The sequence below is a fragment of the Acinonyx jubatus genome, chromosome B2 (assembly GCF_027475565.1).
Source record: "Acinonyx jubatus isolate Ajub_Pintada_27869175 chromosome B2, VMU_Ajub_asm_v1.0, whole genome shotgun sequence".
In the NCBI taxonomy this organism is placed as follows: domain Eukaryota; kingdom Metazoa; phylum Chordata; class Mammalia; order Carnivora; family Felidae; genus Acinonyx; species Acinonyx jubatus.
In genome coordinates, this window is record NC_069385.1 from 88421981 (window position 1) to 88446351 (window position 24371).

The window sequence follows — 24371 nt, forward strand, 5'->3', positions numbered from 1 at the left end:
CAAACAAACAAACAACCCCCAACAACTTCTGCACAGCAAAGGAAACAAACTAATAATGTACTAATTAATACTAATTAATATACAATCTAGTGAATGGGAGAAGATATTTGCAAATGACATATCTGAAAGAATTTAAGCAACTAAACAACAAAAAAACCACTAACAACCCAATTAAAAATGGGCTGAAGGCATGAGCAGACATTCAAGACTTACATATATATGGCCAACATACCATGAAAAGATACCAACAACACTAATCATCAGGGAAATGCAAATCAAAACCACAATGAGATATCACCTCACGCCGTCAGAATGGCTAAAATCAAAAATACAAGAAACAAGTACTGGTGAGGATGTGGAGAAAGAAGAACACTGGTGCACTGTTGGTGGGAATGCAAACTGCTGCAGCCCCTGTGGACAATAGTGTGGAGTGTGCTCAAAAAAATTTAAAATAGAAATACCCTATGATCAGTAATTCCACTACTGGGGATTTACCCAAAGAATATGAAAACACTATTATTCAAAAAGATATATGCATCTCTATGTTTATTGCAACATTATTTTCAATAGCCAAATTATGGAAGCATCCCACGTCCACTGATAGATGAACAGATCAAGAGGATGTGGTGTATTTATACAATGGACTATTAGTCAGTCATAAAGAAGAATGAAATCCTGCCATTAGCAACAACCTGGATGGATCAAGAGAGTATAATGCTGAATGAAATAATGCTAAATGAAACTAAAAAAAGTTTCAATGAGGACATTTTAGCTTAAGAAGTTGTCTCTAAACTTTAGAGATGTTCAGTGACATGGATAGAAGCTAGATTACTTTAGCTTTATTTTTAAAATAAATAAACAGGGCCATCTGGGTGGCTCAGTCAGTTAAGGGTCCAACTCTTGATATCAGCTCAGGCCATGATGTCACAGTTTGTGGGAATGAGCCCCACATCAGCCTCTGTGCTGACAGTGCTGATCCTGCTTGGGATTCTTTTTCCTTCCCTCTCTCTCTCTAACCCCTCCCCTGCTTGCACTCTCCCCTTCAGAATAAAAATCTAAATAAATAGATAGATAATAATAAAACAACCAAAAAAAAATCTCTCAGCTGGATCTTCAGCAGCAGAATGAACTAGTAAGAGGCAAGGCTTAAATTGATGGCTAGAGAAATATGCCACCAATTTTCATATTTGTTTATCTCACAGTTCAAGGGAAGAATAGCATCTTACAATGTGGAAAAATGGCAAAGTAAGAAAGGGTAAAGAGATAGCAATGATCTATTATACTTTTACTTGTTTATAAAAAGGTCAATCTTTATCATCCTATTGCTACATTTGTGATAAAATTAAATTATCAAAAGGGTATGAAATAATAAAGAACACACCAGAAAGTATTGAAATAGAAAGGTTAATACATAATAACTATAATTATCAATTTCCCATTAAGATATATGCCAACAAATGTTTTAAAGTATGCAATCAATCTGAACTAATCCAAAAGTTATGAATTTTCTAAAAAAAAGTATGTAACAAATCATCTTGACACTTCAGAACCTTTGCTTTAGGCTCTAAAACTTTGTCTAAAAGTATTTTGATAAAATAAATATCTCCAGAGACATACTCTATTTACGCTGTGTTATGCTAAAAAACATATTTAGGCATTTTATTTCTTCCTCTTTTAATCTTTCATTACTCTCCCCATCTTCCCTCAGTGGCAGCCATCAACCAATGATCTAGCCCTTGCATATCTCTTAAATCTCCAAGTGCCTTGCTGTGGAGTGACATTAACATATTTAACCATGGTACAGACACAGCATGGGCCACTGACCCTCAGAGTAGAAGGCAGCTGGCTTGTCAAGAAGATGTGTACCACCAGGTTGAACTCTAGTCCTGTCATTGATAACTACTTGCAATTTTCTGTTCAGGTCATGTGTTTCATACTTCCTATTTTTGCAATAGATATTCCACTCTCTTCCCTTACACTAATCTATGTTTATACACCACTAAGATTTATTCCTGGCTCTTCTAAATTTCTAAACAGAGGCACAGCATTCTCTGTGCTCTCTTATCTTACACATATATCGCTCGTATCACACTGAATTATAATAAGTTGCCTATATGTCTTTCTGCCTCACTAGTCTTTCTGGACCTTGAGGGTAGGTTCCCTGCCTTATTTACAGTCTTAGAATATATTACAGTGAAAGTTTGTTAAGAGTGCATTCAGTTATGATGTCCTAACTGTACCTTCGGGTTGTAATATACTGGAAGGGCCTTTGGAACCAGAGCTGCCTAGATTTTTATTTAAACATTTCAACTTATTATTTATGTAATTTAACCCAATAAAGACTCAGTTTACCATGTCTCTTTTAAGATTTGAAAAATATATCTAAGAGTTAAAATTTCTTTTTATTTATTTATTTATTTACTAACTTCAAATGAACCCACATAAGCCTAAGATAGCACAAGTTACTTCAAACAGGAAAGCTTGTTTCATCAGTCTGTGTGCCCTATGTGAAAGCCCTGGAGGCTTTCAACATTTTCCCCTTCTTCACTGTGCTCTAATCACTCTGGTATTTTTCAGTTTCCTCAACAATATTAAGTAAATGTCTGCCTCAGGGCCTTTGAACTTGCTCTACCTTTGGCCTGGAGTAGTCTCCCCACAGAGAACCACATATGTTTTGAGCGTGTGTGTGTGTGTGCGTGCGTGTGTGCACGCGTGGTGTTTGTTTGTTGTCATTTCCTCAGAGAAGTTTTACCTGACTTTCCATGTAAAATAGTTTCCCTCTCAGCCAACTTACCCTTCTTCACTGTGCTCAAGCTTACCAGCCATTGTACATCTATCTCTTGGCTGATTTGTTTTCCTGCCTTTTCCATTAGAATATAAGCCTTATGAAGAAAGAGGCGTTGTCTATTTTTTTAGTGTTATATTTCCTGCGCCTAGAGGACTTAACTCAGTATATTGAGCAAATGAATTAAAGGAATGAATAAGTTAATTTCCTTTTACGTTTCTGTTAGATCAGAGGATTAAGTTAGGCACACTTGAAAGCTGTCCTAGTTTGTTTATCAACATGGAAAACACTGAAAACATAGAAAACATTGGTATCAAATAGCATGAAATAAATCAATTTGTTTGACTTAAAGAAACAGTGCAGTTTCTGGCCTGAAACGTGTCCTGTTAAATAGGTAGAGTGTGAGGAAAATTGTGAAGAGAAATGAAATTAATAGGGTCTACCTAAAAAAAAAAAGAGTCATAAAACTCAGTCTTCAGTTTTGTGCTGGCAGTGCAAATCACAGCTGTGATACTCAAAGCTGCAGAGGACTTGAATGTTCTCCATTAGGAATAGAATGTAGCAACGGTTGCCAAGGTAAACATCATCTAACTACTTCAGATCAGCTCTGTGTCTATTATTTTGGCAACCCCGACCTATGTCTGTGAGAGATTTTACTGGTACAGATCTAACATATCCTTTCATTCAAACAAAAAAATCACAACACTGACTTAAATTTTAGGAATACAACATTTAGACATGTATTCTATTTGCAATAAAAATAGTAAAGAAGGTAATGGATGGTTTAACTAATCAGAGATAGGGAAGGCAGTCTTTCATGTCTGGGTCAGCATCAAATGCAGCAAAAGTCGGTAGTAAATTAACGTCATTGCCATCTGACAGCTGCTTAGCAGGCTTATGTAGAATGAATTGTTCTCAGTCCAGCTCTTTGCAGACAGGTGCCCAAATCATACCACCAGCTCTCACAATTGGCACTAATTAGTATCCTTCCTGGCATTGTCAGTGAAAAGCAACCAGCACATAATACCTTGTAATATTTGTATACGTGAGTGTAGACTGTTGGTAGCATTTATAAAGGGTATAAAGAATGTTCAGATAAGGCAGATTTCCATTCAGAACATATTTAGTTGAAAAACAATTCCAAGTTCTTGATCTTCCTTTCACAATACAAGTGTACTGTGGAAGTGTCTCTCCTTACCTTCTGCCGCCTCTTTTGCTATCTATTTCTAGATTAACCAATCCATGTTTATCTGCTGGACTGTTTTTCTCTTTCCTGGATCATGAAGCAGTAGAGTTCAGATTGGGTTTGCTCACCTTACTTGTTCTGTATTTAAAATTGTCCTTTATTTGCACTCCACCTCCTCTTTTGTTTTTATCTCTATGATTTTATGACTGAACACTATGGTTATCTCTATGATTCTGGGTTCCATCCAATCCTCCTCAATCTTTTCCTCTCTCAAAAATATAGCCTGACATAGCATACCTTATTTAAATACTGCTACTTTCCTTTCAATTACGTCTTCTTTGTGTTTCTCTTCAAAATCAAAATCAGAACTATCAAATCTCACTTGAAACGCACAACTCTTTGAGTTACACGTTAAACTCAATGATTACCTACTAAGCATTGGCTCTGGAAATCTTACCAGTATATTAAGTTTAAAGAATAGCTGGTGTCATAAAACCTGGATTTAAATTGTGGTTCTACTATTTACTACATAGGCCAGTGAACAAATTATTTGTCACTTCCTGAGGATTATTGGATTTGTCTGTGAAAAGAAGCAAATGTCATTACATGGTTGTTATGATGGATTAATACAAAGATAGAGTTTAAAAGTAGATAGTCAGGGACTGCTATCCCTTCTTATCTTCCCATCTTCAATTTCTAAGTCCTCTAAATACTAGCTATGTATTGTTTCTCATATCCATCCTTTTTTTAAAAAAATTTTTAGTGTTTATTTTTGAGACAGAGAGAGACAGAGTATGAACAGGGGAGGGGCAGAGAGAGAGAGAGGGAGACAAAGAACCCGAAGCAGGCTCCAGACTCTGAACTGTCAGCACAGAGCCCCACATGGGGCTCCAACTCATGAACCAGGAGATCGTGACCCCAGACAAAGTTGGAAGCTTAACCAATTGAGCCATCCAGGCGTCCCTCATATCCATCCTTTTTACCTATAGGCAAGAGATTCATGCTGGTCCAGATCTTCAGTACTTCCCATCACACTCATTTACAATAGTCTCCCAACTTATATCACTCAGTCTCCCCATGCTAACCTATCCTACTTTCTCATCTTGAACATGTCACTTCTCTGCTCAAAACACAAACAAAATCAAATACATTCAACATTGTTCGACTTGCAAGGCCACCCAAACCCTAACCTATAATTCTAATATTTTATCTCTTTATCTTATTGTATCCATCCCAACACTATTCTCCCATTATTTCTATTGTTAGTGATTTTTTCAGTCTTAATATTTCATTTCTATTGGTGCTTAGTAATTTAATCCACTTTGCTTTTGGATTCCTCAAATTACTATTTATTATTATTATTATTATTATTATTATTATTATTAATGATTTTTTAAACTAGTAATACTTTTTAACCAGTCTATTTATTCACAATTGCTTCTTAACCATTGTTTCTTGAATTAGCCTCTTCAGAGTGTATTTTCCTTGTTTTCTAATCTTTACATGAGTATTTTTGTAGGGTTCTGTGAATGGTAACTCAATCTTAGTCTTACTTTTTTTAAAGTTATATTCACTTTCAATAGATCTTTTAGATAAGGATGTTTTTATTTTCCCCATAGCATTTTCATAATATGATTTTAGTGCCCTATTTGTTGCAAGTGCAAAGTCTCTTGTCATTTAAATAGCTGATCTTTTGTAAATTACCACTATTTTTGTGTGCTGATCTTTTGTAAATTACCACTATTTTTGTGTGTGTGGTAGCTTTAAATTTTTTCTTTTTGTCTTAGTATAATGCAGATTATATTTATTTGGATTTGCTTTTATTTATTCATGACTTTTTTCAATCTGAGTATCTTATCAGCCTTCAACTTTAAAAAATTTTTATAAGCTAACCCATAGAATGCCGCCTCTCCCATAACTTTTTGTGTTTTCATTCTGGAATTCATTTCTATTACATTATATACATTTCTATTAAGTGCACACTAAACTTTCTCATTCTATTATTTATTTTTCTAAGTTCTCTTTTATATTTTTAATTTATCTGTTTTGGCTTCTGAGTGACCTTTTTCTGGGTCTAAATTCCAGATTACTAATTCTTTCTTCAATTGTGTCTAGTTGGCTAGTCTCTTCTGTAATTTTAATGACAGTATTTTCCACTTATAGAAGTTCTATTTAACCTTTTTCATTTTCTTCCATTCCTTAACTGTGTTTTCTGTTCTTTTTTTAATCTCTTAAATTAGTTTAAACAAAGTTATCTGTTCTATATTTTCTACTATTTTTACTTCTTTACTTTCATTGCTAATGGTCCTGATTTGCTGATTCTCCCAGTGATATTTCTCATTATTGTCAACTCATATTCAGTGAGATGCATTTATTGTTTGGGAGCCCAAGTTGCTTGTTTGTGAAAGAGATGTTACAAACTAGTTTTGAGTATGTTTCTTTTAGGGTGGTGGTCTGAGGCAATTCAATGATGCTGAACCATTTTATGCTAATTTTCATATTAATTCCTTCTGTTTATAGCTCAGACTAGAAATTTCAGTTTGTGAAAAGTGATTTGTTTCCTCTTACTTCTAAAACCTTGTATAAACTAAATATTTCTTAGACACATCCTAGACCTACAGTTTTTCTGGTCTGTGAGGCCAGAGCAGTCAAAATAGTGCCAGGTCACTGCAAGGGGATAGGTATAGCATCACTGCTTGTGTGCAGGGAGTTGTATCAGTATCTCCAAGAGGGCTTTAGAATCTTAGCCTCCAGCACCTGGGACTCACATATAATCTGAAACACTTATAGGTCACTGAATCATCAACTCTCCTGTAGAGCTATAGTTTGACTTTTCTTTTCTAAACTTCTGGTATCTAAGGATTTCCCCATCTTTCTTTTGAGCCCAGATACAATGCAATATTTGCAAATACATTCTTGTTTATAGTTTATACAGAACTCAGTACGATCTATGAAGTGTTAGTTTGGTCTTCCTACTGTTCCACTAGTGCTACAGGTTCCTAACACTAATGAGACTGAACTACTCACCATTTCTAAAAGAAAGTCCATGGATCCTGCCTTTGCTCCTTGACTCAGGCTCTTCTATAACTTCAAATGTTCTCCCCAAATCCTTTTGTAAAATTGTTACTTTTCCTTTCTCCTTCCTGAATTCTTTTCAGATAACTGCAATCATGATATGATCTCTGCTTTCAAGCCTCATAGAAGTAATCTTGCTCTATCATATAATATTAGTGTTTGTGTTCTTATCTATTATACCAGACCATAAACACCTAAAGGGCTTGCAGTTTCTTATTCATCTATGTGCCCCCTGTAATTTCTTGCTTATTGCCTGGCACACAAAGGTAACTTCTCAAAGGGCGTGCTAAATTAAATTGAAATTACAGGAGGATTTTCCCTTTTTTAACTATCAACTTCATTGGTTGACAAGGTAAAACATGGCAGTTCTGATTATTCAATACAATGGAATATGTAATAATGGGGAACTTCTACATTTCCTGACATAATTATCTTTTAAAAGATATCCAATTAATATAAATAGGCAAAAGATTTCAGAAGTTTTAAATATCTATAGTTATAGTTATATAACTACTACCTTTTAAAACAGAATAACAACAATTGCAACAGTGATAAAGCATTTACTGAAAGCCTATTATATGGCAAGCATGGGACAAAGTGTTTTTGCATGAATTACCTCCTTTGAGTTTTAAAATGTTGGAGAGCCATAATTATTCAAATTTTACGGATAAAAGACTATTGACTTAGCGTAGTGAACTGCATCCCCAGGATTGTTTGGCTCTTGAATTGTACTGAGATTTAAGCTCAGGAAGTAGATTTCAGAGTTCCTACTCTTAACTACTACATGCTTAACTCAGGTTTTATATGTGCTTTTGTTAGAAACTGTCAAAATGCTTAAATATTTAAAAATCATTCTCAACCATGTTTAAGGAGACACTAAATCTTTTTCACATGAAAAAGAATATGAGAAGGAAGAGACTTGAAGCAACTTGCCAGACTGTTGAGGTACTGCCAGTTATTTGAGTAGTGGTCATTATTTTGGGATGTAATGTGTAAATGTTCCTAAAGTCATTTACCAATATCTATAAAAGGTTTTGTAAGTAGTGCTATACAAGTGGAGGGAAAAAGTCCACCATGGATAAGTCAAGGATTCTATTTCCCTTGGCCTATATTTTCTAATTCTCTTAATTTTGTCACTGAAGTAGTTCAGAAAGGTTTATAATTTTAATATTTCCTTTAAAAAATATAATTATTAGTAATTTACTCTGCTCACACTGCAGCACTTTATGAGGATCTTTGCTCCAAAGGGCAAGTCTTAAAAGTTTCTGTGTCATTCACATTTAATACTGTTGACAAGATCGACAGTGAAAGGAAAAAAAAAACACTGAAGTCCAAAAATAATTGCTTTTTATAGTTCTTGTTCTTTATATAGACAGATATCATGAGGGTCATGTTTTAAAGAGTAGGTGTGTTTCTGAAATAACCTTATTCTTTTCACTTTATGCCTCCTACTGCCAGCCACAGTTGTCTCTATTGTGTGAATCTTAAAAAAAGATTTATCGTAGTCACTTTCTGCAAATGACACACTTTAAACATCATATATTTATATATTATTTTCAGCATCAACTCCTACAGTCCATCTGTAAGTTACATTAAAGGTTCTCACAGCTCTAAGTGGCTTCAATTAAAAGATAATTATATGAGAAACTTCTTTTCATAAAACAATAATCTAAATATATGTCTTTGTTTCAGTTCATAACTATCATTTTCTAAGACCAAAGTCATTCATTAGACGATGATATTAAATTATTTATAGATCTATCTCATGAAAAAGAGATAATCCTGTACGGAAAAGAAAGCACACCTTTTGTTCTACTATACCAATGGTTCTTAATTTTCCCTAGACTTAATATAAAAAGCTTAATATAAAAACACAAGCCAGAGTTGTCCTATGGCTAGGAGTTCAAATTTGAAAAGAAGCCTCCTGCCTAAATTATAATATATAATTACATAATTATATGTAACTAAATATATAATATATAATTACATAATACGTGTGTGTGTGTGTGTGTGTGTGTGTTGCACAGAAGCTGGGATGAAAATACTTTGGCCAAAGGGTATTTGGTATCCCAATTTCTTGCCTTAGGAATTCCTGAAATGAGAGACAGGATGCCATGAATTTCAGGATTCCAATTTACTGTTATTAGAATAAACTAAATCATGAAAACTGATGAAGAAAAGTGAGTTAGGTATACACTATGCTAACTTGTAAATTTCTAAAATAAGAATGAGAGCATAGTAAATTTACCTAACAGTAAAAACAAAACAAAACAAAACAAAACAAAACTAGAATTAGCTTTAATTGCAGAGTTTTTGGCTAGACTTAGTCAAAAGTACAGTTCCTGAGCAAGAGACATGGGTAGATTGGATTTCTTAACAACAAATCTAGAAATTCTTATTAATATTCTGAGCTAGGGGACAGAACTAGATACAGCATGTTCTACGAATTCAAAGCAGATAATAATCAACAGACTGGGACCAAACTTTTTCAGGAACCTCCTCAATGAGAGACAGAGCATTACCTAACCTAATATTTCTCTATGGCTTTTTCAATTATATTTCCATCACTTAAATCTCCTAATCCTTGTAATATTGCATCAGTCAGAACGGGATATGTTATGCTGTGATAACAAACAACTTTAAAATATTAGTGCCTAAAAACAGCAAAATATTATTTCTCACTCACACCACATATGCAACACAGGAACCAGGAAGGCTGTATTCATCATAGTCATTGAGGGGCTTGGGGTGGTGCAGGTTGAAAGATTTTGCATTGGCAATGACATTCTCAGGCCTGACATGACAAAGACCACTTCCATACACAACCAATTGATGTATTCTAGTCACAGTTCACACCTAAGTTCAAGGGGTGAAGTAACACAATCCTCCCATGTGCCCAGAAAGGAAAATTAGGTATCATCTGATATGGTTATGCCTTGTAATGCTATGGAACTGGCTAGCAATCATTTAATTTCTTTGTAGTCACCCACCAAAACATTATTTTCTTTACATTTTACATTTTTTACATCATTTTCCATTTTACTTCTTTGCATTCTGCTGCCACTGTGCTCCTTAAACTTTGATGCACATATGAATCACAGAGGGAACTTTTCAAAATGCAGATTCTGATTAACTTGGTCTGGAATGGGGTTTGAGATTCTACACTTCTAACAAGTGCCCAGGTGCTGCTGATACTTTTGGTCTTCAGAAAACATTTTGGCTCTACCAAATGCCTTCTCTGCACCTGCATCCAAGTAGCTCAACTGTGTTGAAGAAACATCACAACTAAACTGACTAGCTAGCTGTACTCTAAGTTCTTTATTTCAAACCTTAGTACGAGACAACCTTTGGCAACCCCTAAACACACCTGCCTCAAACTATTCTCTATTGTCCTGCCTTCCTCATTTCAGAAAATGACTTTACCATCACCCAAATCTGCTCATTCAGCCTTAATGCAGGATGACATCATCTCTCATCTGGATTACTACAGCGGGCTTGACAGCTTCCAATCTTGCTACCCTATAGTCTGTTCTCCATAGAACACCATATAACACTCTTCAATTATATTGAATCACATCACTTCTTACTGTCAATGGCTTCCCATTGCATTTAGAATAAAAGCCAAACTCCAAGCAAAGGTCTTTAAAGCACAGAATTATTTTTTCCCTATCGGCTTCTCCAACTTTATCTCATGACATTCTGTTATTGCTCACTACCTCTGCCCACTAGATCATCTTTCACTTCCTTAAAGACTTCAAAGCTTTCCAGATGCTAGTCCCTCAAATGGAGTGTACTCTTATTCTCTGGGATACTCATTCTCTCAAGTCTTTAATGCCTAGATTCATCTCATTTTTCAGGCCACAGCTATTTAAAGCTATTAAAATCATTTCCTCATGGAGACCTCTCTGACTTTTTTATCTAAAGCAGTCCCCAAACTTTATTTCCTATGTTGGTACTTTGTTAATTTCCTTCAACATATCACAATTTGTAATTATCTTATATCTTTTCCTGTCTACTTTACTTGTATTTGTGTATGTCACATTCAAGATGTATCCTCAGGTCCCTGCACTCTGTTGCATATAGTTAAAGGTCAGAAGATATTTGTAGAGTAAGTTAATGGGTAGTTGAATTGATAGATGAATGACTGAATAATAGAGTACACTTTCCTTTATAAGATTTTTTCATTTGACAGTAGCCTAATTCTATATAAAGTACATTCTATTAAATCATCCTATGATGAAGTTTCAAGTCAGCGAATTTCCATGGCCAAAACTGACCCTAACATTTCTTCTCCAAGTCACACTAAATCCATAATCTGGGAGAATCTTAAAAGCCTCCTTGGCTTTTATAGTTATAATCAGTAATATATTGTGAGTTTTAAAAAAATGAAGTAAAGTGTAACTTGAGAAGTATTTCATTATATACCTGTATAACAGACACCCTTAAATTTCCCTAGGAAACACTGTTATATGTATTTAAGACTTTTTTATAATACAATTGAAATGTATTTGTTTAGTATAGTAATTCCTCTAAAGCTAATGCTTTTGCCACTAAAACTAGAAAAATCCACACAAATTGCAAAAATCATACTCTTTAGAGCATCAGAGAGCTACGGATAAAATAACTAAATTTCCAGAAAAAGGAGATCCTTTCTATGGTACCCAACAATTTTAGACATTTGAAGGGGGGCAGGCAAGAACTGAAGGGCAGGTATAATCCTGGAAGAAGACTTCTAGTGACGAAAGAGAAACTAATGTTTTTCAGTTGCCCAGGGCTAGAGAAGTGTACTGGAAAACTGATGGTCCCTAAAAACCTTACTAGAATTTTTCTTCATGAGACATTGGCTGAAGTTTTGAAATATGTAGGCAGCTGAGAAATTAAGATGAAAACTTCTAAAATGCAGAGTGAAATTTTCTTCATCATTGTAAGTATGTATTTAGAAACAAATTTGAAGTTGCTTGGACAGAAATCTGGAACACTGAGCTGGTACCTTTGAAGGAAAGAACTGAATCTTCTACAATTTCTAAGGGTTGATGGGATAGGCAAAATAGGATCTTTATCCAAAGCCTTTAAGACACACAGTGGAGGAAGGAGGACTAAGTAGAGATAGTTTTACTAAAACAGCAAATCATCCTTAACCCAGCTCAAATCTTGATTGCACTGAATTATCAGCTCCTCACTGTATTTGAATTAACAGAAAAGGGGGAATGCCTTTTGGTGGACACCAACATTGTCTAAAGCCCCTATATGTGTTTTACACAATGTCTGATATGTAACAAAAAATTAGTAGATATGCCAGATGATGTGACTGATAAAATAAGTCCATTCACAGATTCTCCAAATATTAGATTTCACTGGTAAGTAATTTAAAATGACTGTGGTTAAAGTGTTTAAGACAACAGAGGAGAAAAAAAGGACAAAATAGACTTTGATGGAAAATTCTAAAAGACTTGAAATATTAAAAAACAAGACAAAACAAAGAAACAAACAAAGACAATTTAAAAAATATATATTCTAATCCAGAAGTTAGTGAATTCTCACCTGTCCCAGTTTCATATAAAGTTTTACTGGAACATTGTCATGTTTACTTACTGTCTATGACTGTTCTTGTGTTAATCATCAGAGTTGAATAGTTAGAACAGATGCCATATGGGATGTAAAGTCTAAGATATCCATTATCTTCTCCTTGAAATATACTGTCAACTTTGAGATATGAATTTCTTAGAACATCAATATTTAGTTAACATATTACTTCTATTTTTTCCCCCATCAGATCCTTTAGGGTAGATAGCATTCAATAAATGTGAATTATTACCATTTGCTGAACACTCAGTGAACTCATAATTTTATTCAGGACCACCTGTTAAATACTGCAAAATTACGAGGTTGAACTCAGATCCTGAGTTCTCTCTGCCTTTGTCCCTCTTGGTCTCTTTCCCTCTCTGACTCTACCCTTTCCCCTCAAGTTTCCCCTGAATAAAGATATGTCTATTTTTATCTCTCTGTCTTAATACACCACCCATAAAAGTAGACAAAAACAGGGGAAACAAAGTCTTAATATCAGTATTCAAACTCCCTGACAGCCCTTTCCACAGTCAACTTTTCAATGACTTAGATTATTAATCTTACTTCCACATTTGTTTTTTTTTCAAATTTTTTAATGTTTATTAATTTTTGATAAAGAGAGAGAGAGAGAGAGCAGGAGAGGAGCAGAGAGAGAGAGGGAAACACAGAATCCAAAGCAGGCTCCAGGCTCTGAGCTGTCAGCACAGAGCCCGACATGGGGCTTGAACTCCCAAACTGTGAAATCATGACTTGAGCTGAAGTCAGATGCTTAACAGGCTGAGCCACCCAGGTACTCCTATTTGTGTGTTAAATGAAGGTTTGAAAAATAGAAATAGAGGTGTTAAGGTACAATGACTTAAAAGGTAACATTTATACCTAATTCTACATATGTCCATATGGAAGGACTTCTATTAGAGTAATATCTATCTTTGATCTTTTTCAATCCCATCACTCACTCCTCTCCAGGGAAAGAGTAATGACATACACTGGATGAATTTAAGAAAAGACATTGGTATGCGTGGTTCAACTTTTGCTTTACAACTCTCTACATGCGGAGAGTATATATCCTACTAGTTCTGTCACTTCAAGCATAGGAGTGTGTGTGTGTGCGCGTGCCTGTGTGAGCATGTATTTGTATGTGTGTAAAAGAGACAGAGGGAGGGAGAGAATTAAAAAGAGAGAGATGACTGAGGTAGGAAGAAGTTGTCTGTGATTGCCCAGGTGTACTAGATACAGGGTGATCTATTTCACACAGGGAGAGGCTGGCCCTCTTTGCCCACAATATTCATCCTTCTTCTTGAAAGAGCTTTATGAGTAACAAGAAAATGTTTTCTCAATTTGCCTGACTCCTGTGCCCATTTCTCAACAGGTTGTAAAATTATTTCTACTTTGTTTGGCACAAAATTCAGAAAATATCCCAGAATATGAATGGAAATATTAACAAGTGAGAAAATATCAAAATTTCAAGAATCCTACTACACTTTGTTCTTCTCTCCTCAATTTTTAAAAATTGTGTGCATTTGTTTGTGGTTTGTATTTTAATAAATAACAGTTGGATCATGTTTAATTTTAGAGCTTATAAGGTTTCAAACAAATTCATGACTATTAGCTTATTGAAATTCTGCAATGGCCAAATAATTTCATAAAATAATGTCATCAATCACTCCACATTTCTAGATATTTTGGGGCTAGGAAAATTGCACATGAGGGATAATACTTATTAATTTCATGTGGTTAAAATTCATGAACATTAAGCCTGGTGTATCACCTGAGAACCCTCCAGCTGCCAGTATGCTCCCACTGATTAGAAAAGTGGCAGAGACATTCTTTATAAGTGTCTATGGAATATCTAATATATGCTTAGTATATGCTAGTGTATGCTTAGTACTGTGTTAGTCACTAGAGAAATAAAGATAAAAAAAAAAACTCACATGGCCTCTGTCCTCAAAGAGTTCAAACTAAATGTTCAACGTGATGGATTAGTGATTTTATATATCAAACTGTTTAACCAACCCATTCTGTCTACCTCCACTGGCTTATAATTATGAGAGTTCATAGAAAAAACTCATCTAATGTTTATTAATGATAAAAAGTCATTACAAACTTGGTTTATCACTGTAATTTTGCAAAATGGGTATTTAAAATATTGTAATCTATGTGGGTATGTACATGTATTGTAATCCATATGTAAAAGAGTTGGAAAACAGAGATCTACCTATTTAAAATAATTCTCCATAGTAGGTAACAATTAACATTTTAACGAGCTTTCCGATTATAGAGGGGGCAAAGAATGAAATCCTTCAAAGACAATAGAACAATTACATTGTGAAATAATAAATTCTACTAAAGGAGAAGATGCAGAGTCTTCAAAGTGATTTTAGAATCTGTGGGAATCAGAACTGTTCTATATCACAAGCACTATCTAGCTTTGCTACTCAGACAAAGCACGGGAAGCAATAGGAATAAGAGTATGAAGGGAAGTTGGTTTCATTTCCACCTCCAATTGACTTTTTAGAGTACACATGATGAATTTGATGTGTACACATGATGATTTAGAGTACACATGATGAATTATTTAAGGCACAGATTGGTCCTATACTTCCCTAAACATGTAAAGGAAAAGATCATGATCTGTAGGCAAATACTAGATGTGTGTATATATATGCATGTGTAAGTGTGTGTATATTTTTGTATAGGTATATAAACATAATTCATGTGCAAAAATCCATGTGACATCAATTTTATACTCCCATCCCTCTATTAATCTATCTACCTATCTATTCCTCCATCTGTATTATTTTTCCACATGTGTAGTTCACATGAATAATAGGTTGAGTTCTAAAATTTTACTTTTTTTTTTAAACAATTTTTTTTAATGTCCTTTATGTTTGAGAGACAGAGTGTGAGCAGGAGAGGGACAGAGAGAGGGAGACACAGAATCTGAAGCAGGCTCCAGGCTCTGAGCTGTTAGCACAGAGCCCGATGCCGGGCTTGAACTCACAGATTGTGAGATCATGACCTGAGCCTAACTCAGACACTTAACCCAGGTGCCCCTTAAAATTTTACTCTTAGTGAGATAATATTTTAACTCAATGTATATTCTGTACATGTAGATATTAATACCTCATGGTTACAAAGTTCTTTTACAATTCATAAGATTTAATATGTATAGTATGTCTTCTGCTCTCCCTTGAAACTTCCAGAGATGTTAAAATGATGCTACCAACTTCTTTTTGCAAAGCCAAGATTTGAGATTACATGACTTTTCCAAAAACACACCACCCAAAAATTATGTCTTCAGTACCAGAATCTAAGGGCAGATGATTTCAAATCAAAAGCTCAGGAGGTGGCATGGCCTCCAGAAAAGAGGTTAAGCTTTGGAATAACTGTAGCTGGACACAACTTTCACTCTTTGCCTCGTAAAACTGGATTGTTCCCTTGTAGATTTTCAGTACTTTGTATGTAAACCGAGGCAGGGATATTCACCTTGCAGATTCTTGTGAGCACTGGGGTTGGTTTATCAAAGTGTCCAGGCTGAGTGTCTGGTACTTTGTAGGAGCTGAGTACACTGAGATTGCTTTTTATTCTATAATATCACACATCTGATTTATGTATGCAAGTCAACCAAGGCATATACAACTGGTTGTGAAATTATTGACTGAATGATTTCTATGGAATTCACAGTTCAAGATCAATTCTTGTATTTCACACAGTGTTTCTGTTTCCATTATCAGATGAAATGCAAACTCATTAAATATTAGTATACAAAACACTGAATTTAGGAAGTAAAAATTTTCTGCAAAAAAGTGATATTACTTATTAACAAATTCATAAGGATTGACTTATGATTTATTTAATCCCTGCAATTACTCCCATTCATTACTATGGATTAACAAGAATTGAATGTGGATATTATTAAGATTAAGTAAACAAAATCAAATGTCTAAAATTAGGGAAAAATAAAATTCATTAAAATTAAATTCATAAGGAAATTTTTGGTTAATCTTTTTTTTTAATGTTTACTTATTTATTTTTGAGAGAGAGAGAGAGAGAGTGTAAGCAGGGAAGGGGGTAGTGGGCAGAGAGAGTGGGAAAGAGAGAATCCCAGATAGGGTCTGCACTGTCAGCACAGAGTCGGATGCGGGGTTCAGTCCCACAAACTGTGAGATCATGAGCTGAACTGAAATATATATTTTTAAATCTAGGTATTTGTATGTAACCAGCATATATTGACATGTATGTCAGTACTTGTGTGTAACTCCCCTATCTATATCTATAGATATGACAGGAATAGATAGATAGATAGATAGATAGATAGATAGATAAACAGATAACAGGAATAAGGCTCTAAATGGTAAATAATCATCAATTCAATTACTACTACCGATTTGGTAAGTAAACATATTAGTATTTCGTTTTCAGATTTTTTTAATGTGATTTTTTTTGTTTTTTTGAGAACTAAACACATTTACTTCATCAATAGGAGTTATTATTGCATGAACCGAATTTCCATCCACAAGCAAGAGTCTTCTTTAGATTTTTTTAAAAAGAATTATGCATAGTTTTGAGTGACAGTAAAAAAAATGAAAGAAAACATAAGCACAACAAAACTTGAAAGTTCTTAACTAAATATCATCCCTGTCAATGTCCAACTTTCCAGCTGGCTCATGATCATATTTGTTCTAAACTCCACAATGTTTATTCATTGATAGAGTTCCTCTTGATTGTCAGGATGAAATGACAACAGTCTCCAATAATGACAATGACTTGCACTTCTAAAACACCAAGCAAAATTTAACTGTGCTCAAAATATTCATACATCATAGTTTGTGAGAAATTCAGTGATGTGTGGGAACAGAGGGGCAATTTTTAAAAAATTTGGTCCACTTAATCTTTTGCAAGTAATTAATTTTCTCTGGTGCAGTAACACTATCATTTTTTCAATGTCGTATTGTCAAAATGCAGTGAGAAATTTGATACCTAAATGAACAGCTTATCATTTCCCGACTACTAAGAAATATAATTTAGAAATAAACAGTATTTTGCAATGTCTTAAATATGATTTAACACAGACTTGTGCTAATTTTAACATACAGTTTAATTCTTCCAGGTGAAACTGAATAACGAATTTTGTTCAGGCCTTGTCCCCATTAGACAAGGAATTCCTTCATGTAAATAGCAGGATCCCCAAAAACCCAAACCCTAGGAACAAAACAGTTTAGCAGTGACTTATAAAAATGAGCTTTCTGTCACATCACTTTTTCCTTCAGGCATTTTTTCAGAGATTTTGGCTGATTTGATTATAAAGCAGAAGGTTAAATTCTCACACAGTGATCATTAGGAAAAAATAAACAGAGCAAGTACTAAAGCTGGCTTTGCACCTACTGAATGCTGCAAGTGTCTGTACTCATTGGATATGCATCTTGCAAAGCTTGGCTGTTCCCAGAAGGCCACTCCATGAAGACTGAGAGAGCAGCGTCTGCTAGTGGTGCCTGTGCGTCACAAAGAACAGAGAGAAGCTTTATAACAGAGATGCTAGAAGGCATCACATAATTGGGAGGCAGGCTGAAGAATTGGGTTTGTACGTTTTCTTGCTTAGAAAACATGCATATGAAAATGTTACGCTGATTATCTTTAAAGTGCATGTTAATGCCACTGAGAAACCATTGCACCAGCAATAATTTCTAGGTCTGTTCACTGGCTCCATTTATGAAGCACTTTACTAAGATTGTTTCATTGCTTATTGCACAGATTTATTTATGGATATAGGACAAAAGCATGACTTCATACGCAAACATAGCATGCTGTTCTTAGAGGGCAATCATCATTTGGATTTGGGTGGGTCATTCGTACTTTACCTGTGGCATTCAGTGGGCACTGATTGAATGCCAAGTCGCCTGCCGGGGTCCTTTTCCACACCATCGACATCAGGTAATCCTCTGGGCATATTTCATAAGGTGCTGCAATTTAAAACAGACGGAACTGAATGCCAGCAGTGTTTATTTTTCTAAATATTGGCGATAAACAGTCCTCAAATGCATCTCTCTATCTGCAGAGTTCTTTCATTTTCCTTAAAGTATATCATTTACTGAAATGTTTGCAGTGTCTTCATAAAGAAAAAAACCACCAGGTTTCATTTCATTATCTACAAAATCTTCACAAAAATGTGCTTTCTTTTGAAGGTGCTTACTGTTCAGACTTTTTAAAAAGTCGTTTGAATTTGCTTATAAATTGAACATTACATTCAAACACATAAATCAAAAATCTTTCCAATATTCATGATGTTTTGAAATGTTGTGAAATAAAATGATTTCCAATCAACTGAAAGCCATATTAGAATTACTAACTCTAAGTGTTAAGAGGAAATAAACATACAGGGCAAAAATATATAACTTTTTATTCTTCATACAAGGGCAATAATGTCAATCATACTACATCATGTAAAAATAAACTGATTTGATCTTTTGGCCTTATAATTTTCAAACACTTAATTGAATCACTGAGATGAGAAACTCAAAAGGTATTTCAAGAATAACAGATGTATACCAGAAATAATTTAATAGAAAGCCAAAGGATTTGTGAAGTCTATCTGTACTGTGTTTTGTATTAAACCTCACACCGTGCTCCTAAAAAGAACATACTAGTCCTTTCTCTAGACACACCTACTATTGTGCTTTTCACACAGCACTGCCGTTTATATTATATTTTCACATATTTGTGTTCACTGTTTTCCTGGGATCTTGTTGTCTTCTCATCTCTGTATCTTGTACCTAATAATTTGGCACACAGAAGTCGCTCCAAATTGAATAAATAAATGAATCAATATATGATTATATACATGCCTTTAATAAATAAGGACCAAAAATAATAAGTACCTAATATATTCATGAGTGCCACTTCCTGGGAGAAATGTCTTCCTTTGAAGACAATATACTATTTAATCCATGCTAATCATAATCTACTGATCCCAATTCTACTTCAGAATTTATGAGCTTATTAGGATACATTATAATTATTAGTGGGGAAGAATACAATTTGAGACTTTTTGATCTTGAAACAATGCTTTCTTTATCTGGGGTAGCAGGGCCAGAAACGTCTGCTCTTCCTGGGGTGGGGATTGGACAAAATGGACAAAGTGGTTCCCAGCTTGCTAACCTCCGTGATCAGTGTGGAAGTGGGTGGTTGCATGTGCTTTGCTGGTGGTAATGGCTGCTTCCCTTAATTTATTTTTCTGTTACTTCTATTCTTGCAGTATTGGAGGAGGGAGCCCTTGTAGGGGGCTGTCCCTATTTCCACCTGAGTTATACCATGTTTTTGTGACTTTTTTTAAAAAAATTTATTATTTTATGTTTTTGATTTATGGTGACTCCACCTGTATTCATCACCACCACTCCCAAGCCCGACTCTGGCAAATCCTGTTCTTGGATCCTAGGAAAGGGCCAGGCTAGCCTCAGCCCCCCTGCCTCCAGTGGAGCTGGAGGGAACAATTTCAGGAGCGTGGAGTGACGGGCTGGTGGACAGGCTAACATTGGTGTCTGCAGGGTCTCACAGGCAGCGACAAAAGGGTTTAACAAAAGATCATGATTCAATTTTTAATTTTAAGAAGATCAGTTTGCTTTCCCTGGGTAAAAGAGATGGGAGAGCAGTAGGTGGGACAAGACAACTGAAGAGGCTAATGCAGTGCTTCAGCACTGAAGTGACAGTAGCTTTAGGTAGGATGTTTGGACTAAAGATGAAGAAAAGGTGGATACAAGATAAATTTAGAAAGTAGTATACAAAATGATGGGAGAATGAGGGACTAAGGAGTTAAGGATGATGCCTGCTTTCTGAACTAAAGAACTGGATATTAAATTGAACTATTTATTCCCTAGTATCTTCTACCTTTAATCCAATTTTCATGCCACATTAACAAAGTAATCTCCAAAATGAAGCTTAATCCCATAACTTGCTGCTTAAAACCTTTCCATGGTTCTCCAGTACTGACAGGATAAAGATAACTATGGTTTCTGTGATAAAAACAAACAAACAAACAAACAAACAAACAAAAAAAAACCCTTCTAGCAAGCTCTAAGTTAGCATTTCAGTTATCGTTCATATTTATTCTCCTATGCATCAGCCACACAGAATTAACTGTCATCTTCCAAATATTCTACACCAGGTCACATTCTCCTGTGTTTCTGTAAATGTCAACCAAAACTACTACAGAAATATGAAAAAGAGGAAAATCATAATAAATGTTAAAACTGACAAACTACATCATGCATAGTTTATTACATAACTGAATTTTGTGTAAAACAACTAGTCTATTTTTAATAAAGATATAGCAGTAATTAATCTAACAATACCATTACACTTAATTACTATTTTTTGTTCCATCTATACACCCAACTTCTGTTCATTATCTTCCTCATTAACTCTTCATTTGTAACCTTTCATTTTCACTTCACTTGTACTTTTTTTTCTGTTTTTCAATGTTTTGAACTCCAATTTTCTTTAGTTCCATTGATGAAATTTGAAATACATTTCAAAAAATGGGGTGCGATAGCATTCAGGCTTTCTTTCTGATTTAATCTTGACACAAACCAATGAAGAAGCAATCTGCACCCTAGACTTCTTCATCCCCCTGTTGTGGTTTCAGAAAGTTTTTCTTTTCTATTGTTTCTTTTCTATTGTTATTCTGCCAAAAATTAGCCTCCTTCCCTTAGCCCTTCCCCCACGGTCTTCTGTGTGGTCAGAAACTCTGGTAATTGCAAGCGTTCACCACTAGATGGCAGAGGTGGGCCAATAGGGTGAAATGTTTACTGGACTCGCAAATGAAACCGAAGAGGTTCAAAATTAAGGTGGGCAGAAGTAGTAACTGTCAGCTGGGGAATATGGGTCAGCGATTCATTTTTTTTTTTAAGGTATAATACTTGGGAAAAATAAAATTTCTTCTCTCCCAGGAAATACAACGCTTAGTGATAAAACAAGCCTCAGCTACAAGGCTCTTCAATCTAGCCTCTTACCTCAGCTCACACCCTCTCCACCTTCAGCCCCCCACCCCCCTCAGCTACACTGACCCCTTTGATGCTTCCTTCTCCAGTACTCCAGGAAGGCTCCTACCTCAGAGCTTGTACACTTGCCCTTTCTTTCTAGATATCCCTACCTCTGCTCCCCAAATGCCTGCATGGTTTGTGTCTTCACTGCCTTTAACCTTTACTGAAACCTTACCTTCTCCGGGATTTCCTGACTCCTCTCCAACATTCTTAAGCATTCCTTTGTTTTACTCTTCCCCCAAAGGCTTGTTCCTTATAACTTCTACGTTTTTTCCCCTAGCTTTCTTATTTTACAGTGTTATTATTATTATTGTTTTGTTTGCTTGTTTATTTATTTATTGCCTTCTCCTGCTAGAATGTGTGCATCATGAAGACAATAATTTTTCTGTTTTGTTTCATTCCTAGGGCACATAATACTTACAAATCTTGCAAATGATAGGTAGATACCTATGAACACACACATATATTTTAAGCCAAAATTACCAAATACTTTCAAAAGATCTGTTGTTTCCATACCTCAGTAGTTAAGATGGCAGAAAACGAGGATGATTCTACAAATTACTGAGGACAGAGTGTGTGTGTGTGTGTGTGTGTGTGTGTGTGTGTGTGTGTGTGTGTATGTATAAGTAGACCAGCAGTAAGTAGGAATGTTCATTTAGGAAAAGTAAGAGAGGGAGTTAGCTATACAGTTCTCCTAAAAATTAGCCAAACTGGATTTCCAGGGTGCTGAGTATTGACAAAAGTTGACTTTATAGGGCTGTGTCTGACTTGGTAAGAGTCCATGGGACCCAGTCCAGAATCCCCCAGTGTGTTCTGTATATATCCTAACTAGTTCAGAAAGAAACTGATTCACTTGTTTTTCAACCACAGCCCTCAATTACTAATACTCATTTACTTAAGACAATCGGTATGGTCTACTTCAACCAAACCAAAAAAACCAAAACAAACAAACAAACAAACAAAATCACAGTTATTTTTAAACCTAGAAAGGTCAACAAACTTTGCTTTTCTCCACCATAAATTTATAAAGCCTTGGATACACTGTGCTCCTTGTAGATGGAAACACAGTACACAAATAATAAGAAAGGAAGATGACAGATTTGCAAATTTGCAGGATTTTCAGCCTTTTAGTAGTAGTGTCAAATCCCACATCTGCTGTAAATATTCTTTTTTAATTAAAAAAAATTTAATGTTTTATTTATTTTTGAGACAGAGAGACAGAGCATGAGCGGGGGAGGGGCAGAGAGAGAGGGAGACACAGATTCCGAAGCAGGCTCCAGCCTCTGAGCTGTCAGCACAGAGCCCAACACGGGGCTCGAACCCACAAAACTGTGAGTTCATGACTTGAGCCAAAGTTGGACGCTTAACCACTGAGCCACCCAGGCGCCCCTCTTTTTTAATTTTTTAAAAATATTTATATTTGAGTGACAGGGACAGAGTTTGAATGGGGGAGACGCAGACAGAGAGGGAGACAGAATCTGAAGCAGGCCCTAGGCTCTCCGCTGTCAGCACGGAGCCTGATGCAGGGCTTGAACACACAAACCGTGAGATCATGATCTGAGCTGAAGTCAGATGCTTAACTGACTGAATGTCCCAGGTGCCCCTGCTTTAAATATTTTCTCAAAGGTGATTTGGCATTCTTTGAAGATGGTATCTTTAAAAAGTTTAGTTCAGAAAATAGGTGTATTTATGGTCATACCAAGAGCAAAACAGCCTAGGTATTAATAAAAATTTATTTTCTTCCATCTTAGGTTTATGAAGCCCCCAGTAGTAGGAAAATTTCTGAACTCTCCTCAGTGCCCATTATGGAATTCATTAATTCTAGAGATATTTACTGAACACTCATAATGTCCCAATCCCCTTGTAAAATACCGCACATAAAAAGAATTAACAAGAATAGTCAGGGTCTCTCAACTCCCAAGATGGTGAGGGAGATAATAAGTGGAGAAATTATAATACAGCAGGATGTCCACTATGATCTGAGAAGTTCTGGCTCCTCTAGGAGTACTATGGGGGAAAGTATGTCAGTGGAAAACTTCCAGAAGCGATGTCCAAGTTGAAGTGTAAAGGATAAGTAAGAGTTGGCCAATGAGGAAAGGAAAAGTGTGCCTTGGGAACCACAGGTCGGAAGACCCAGGGGGCAAGGAGAACCTTGTTGTATCCAGCATTTCAGAATGGCTAGAGTATAAAGTTGGGGATGAGTAGAAGTGAGTAATTACTAGAGGGAGAGGGGTGATAAATAATAAGATAAACTAGGAGTTTGAACTTAAGGGCAAGGCAACTTTGTTATTGTGTTCTGAATGCTATACATGCAGTTTGGGGAATGGACTGAAGGAAGGTGAGACTGAAGGCAGGAGGGCCTGTGACAACCTAAACGCAATAATCAGGGAAGGGGTGTGGCATCACAGGAAATGGCAACTGGAAGTAGGTGGATTCAAAAATCTATCTAAGATGTAGGATGGTCTCAGCAACGTGGCTGGGTGTAGGAGGCGAGGAAGTAAGAGAAATGAAAGATGAAATTCAGGTCTCTAGGAAGAGTACCTGCTGTGCTACAGCGTCGGTTAGAGCACAGGAGGAAGAGAGGGCTTGGGAGAGAAGATGCAGAAAACAGTTCTGAGTTTGAGATATCTGAGCACATTTGATATTGTCACAAAGGCATTTGGTGTATGAAACTAAAGTTCAGGAGAAAAACATAAGCGAAAGAGAGAGCTTTGTGTTAAGTTTC

General features: G+C 35.6%; 1 protein-coding gene across 5 annotated transcripts in view; it reads right to left on the reverse strand.

Annotated features, from left to right (window-relative positions):
• Positions 1–24371, reverse strand: part of ADGRB3 (adhesion G protein-coupled receptor B3) — a 727056-nt gene that overhangs the window by 372185 nt on the left and 330500 nt on the right. For all 5 annotated transcript variants that reach the window (XM_053222612.1, XM_053222611.1, XM_027057493.2 and 2 more), the window contains 2 exons: positions 18470–18571; positions 17997–18103 (listed from right to left, as the gene is read on the reverse strand). In XM_053222612.1, coding sequence (XP_053078587.1) covers positions 17997–18103; positions 18470–18571 — 209 coding nt within the window. The remainder of the gene's footprint in view (positions 1–17996; positions 18104–18469; positions 18572–24371) is intronic.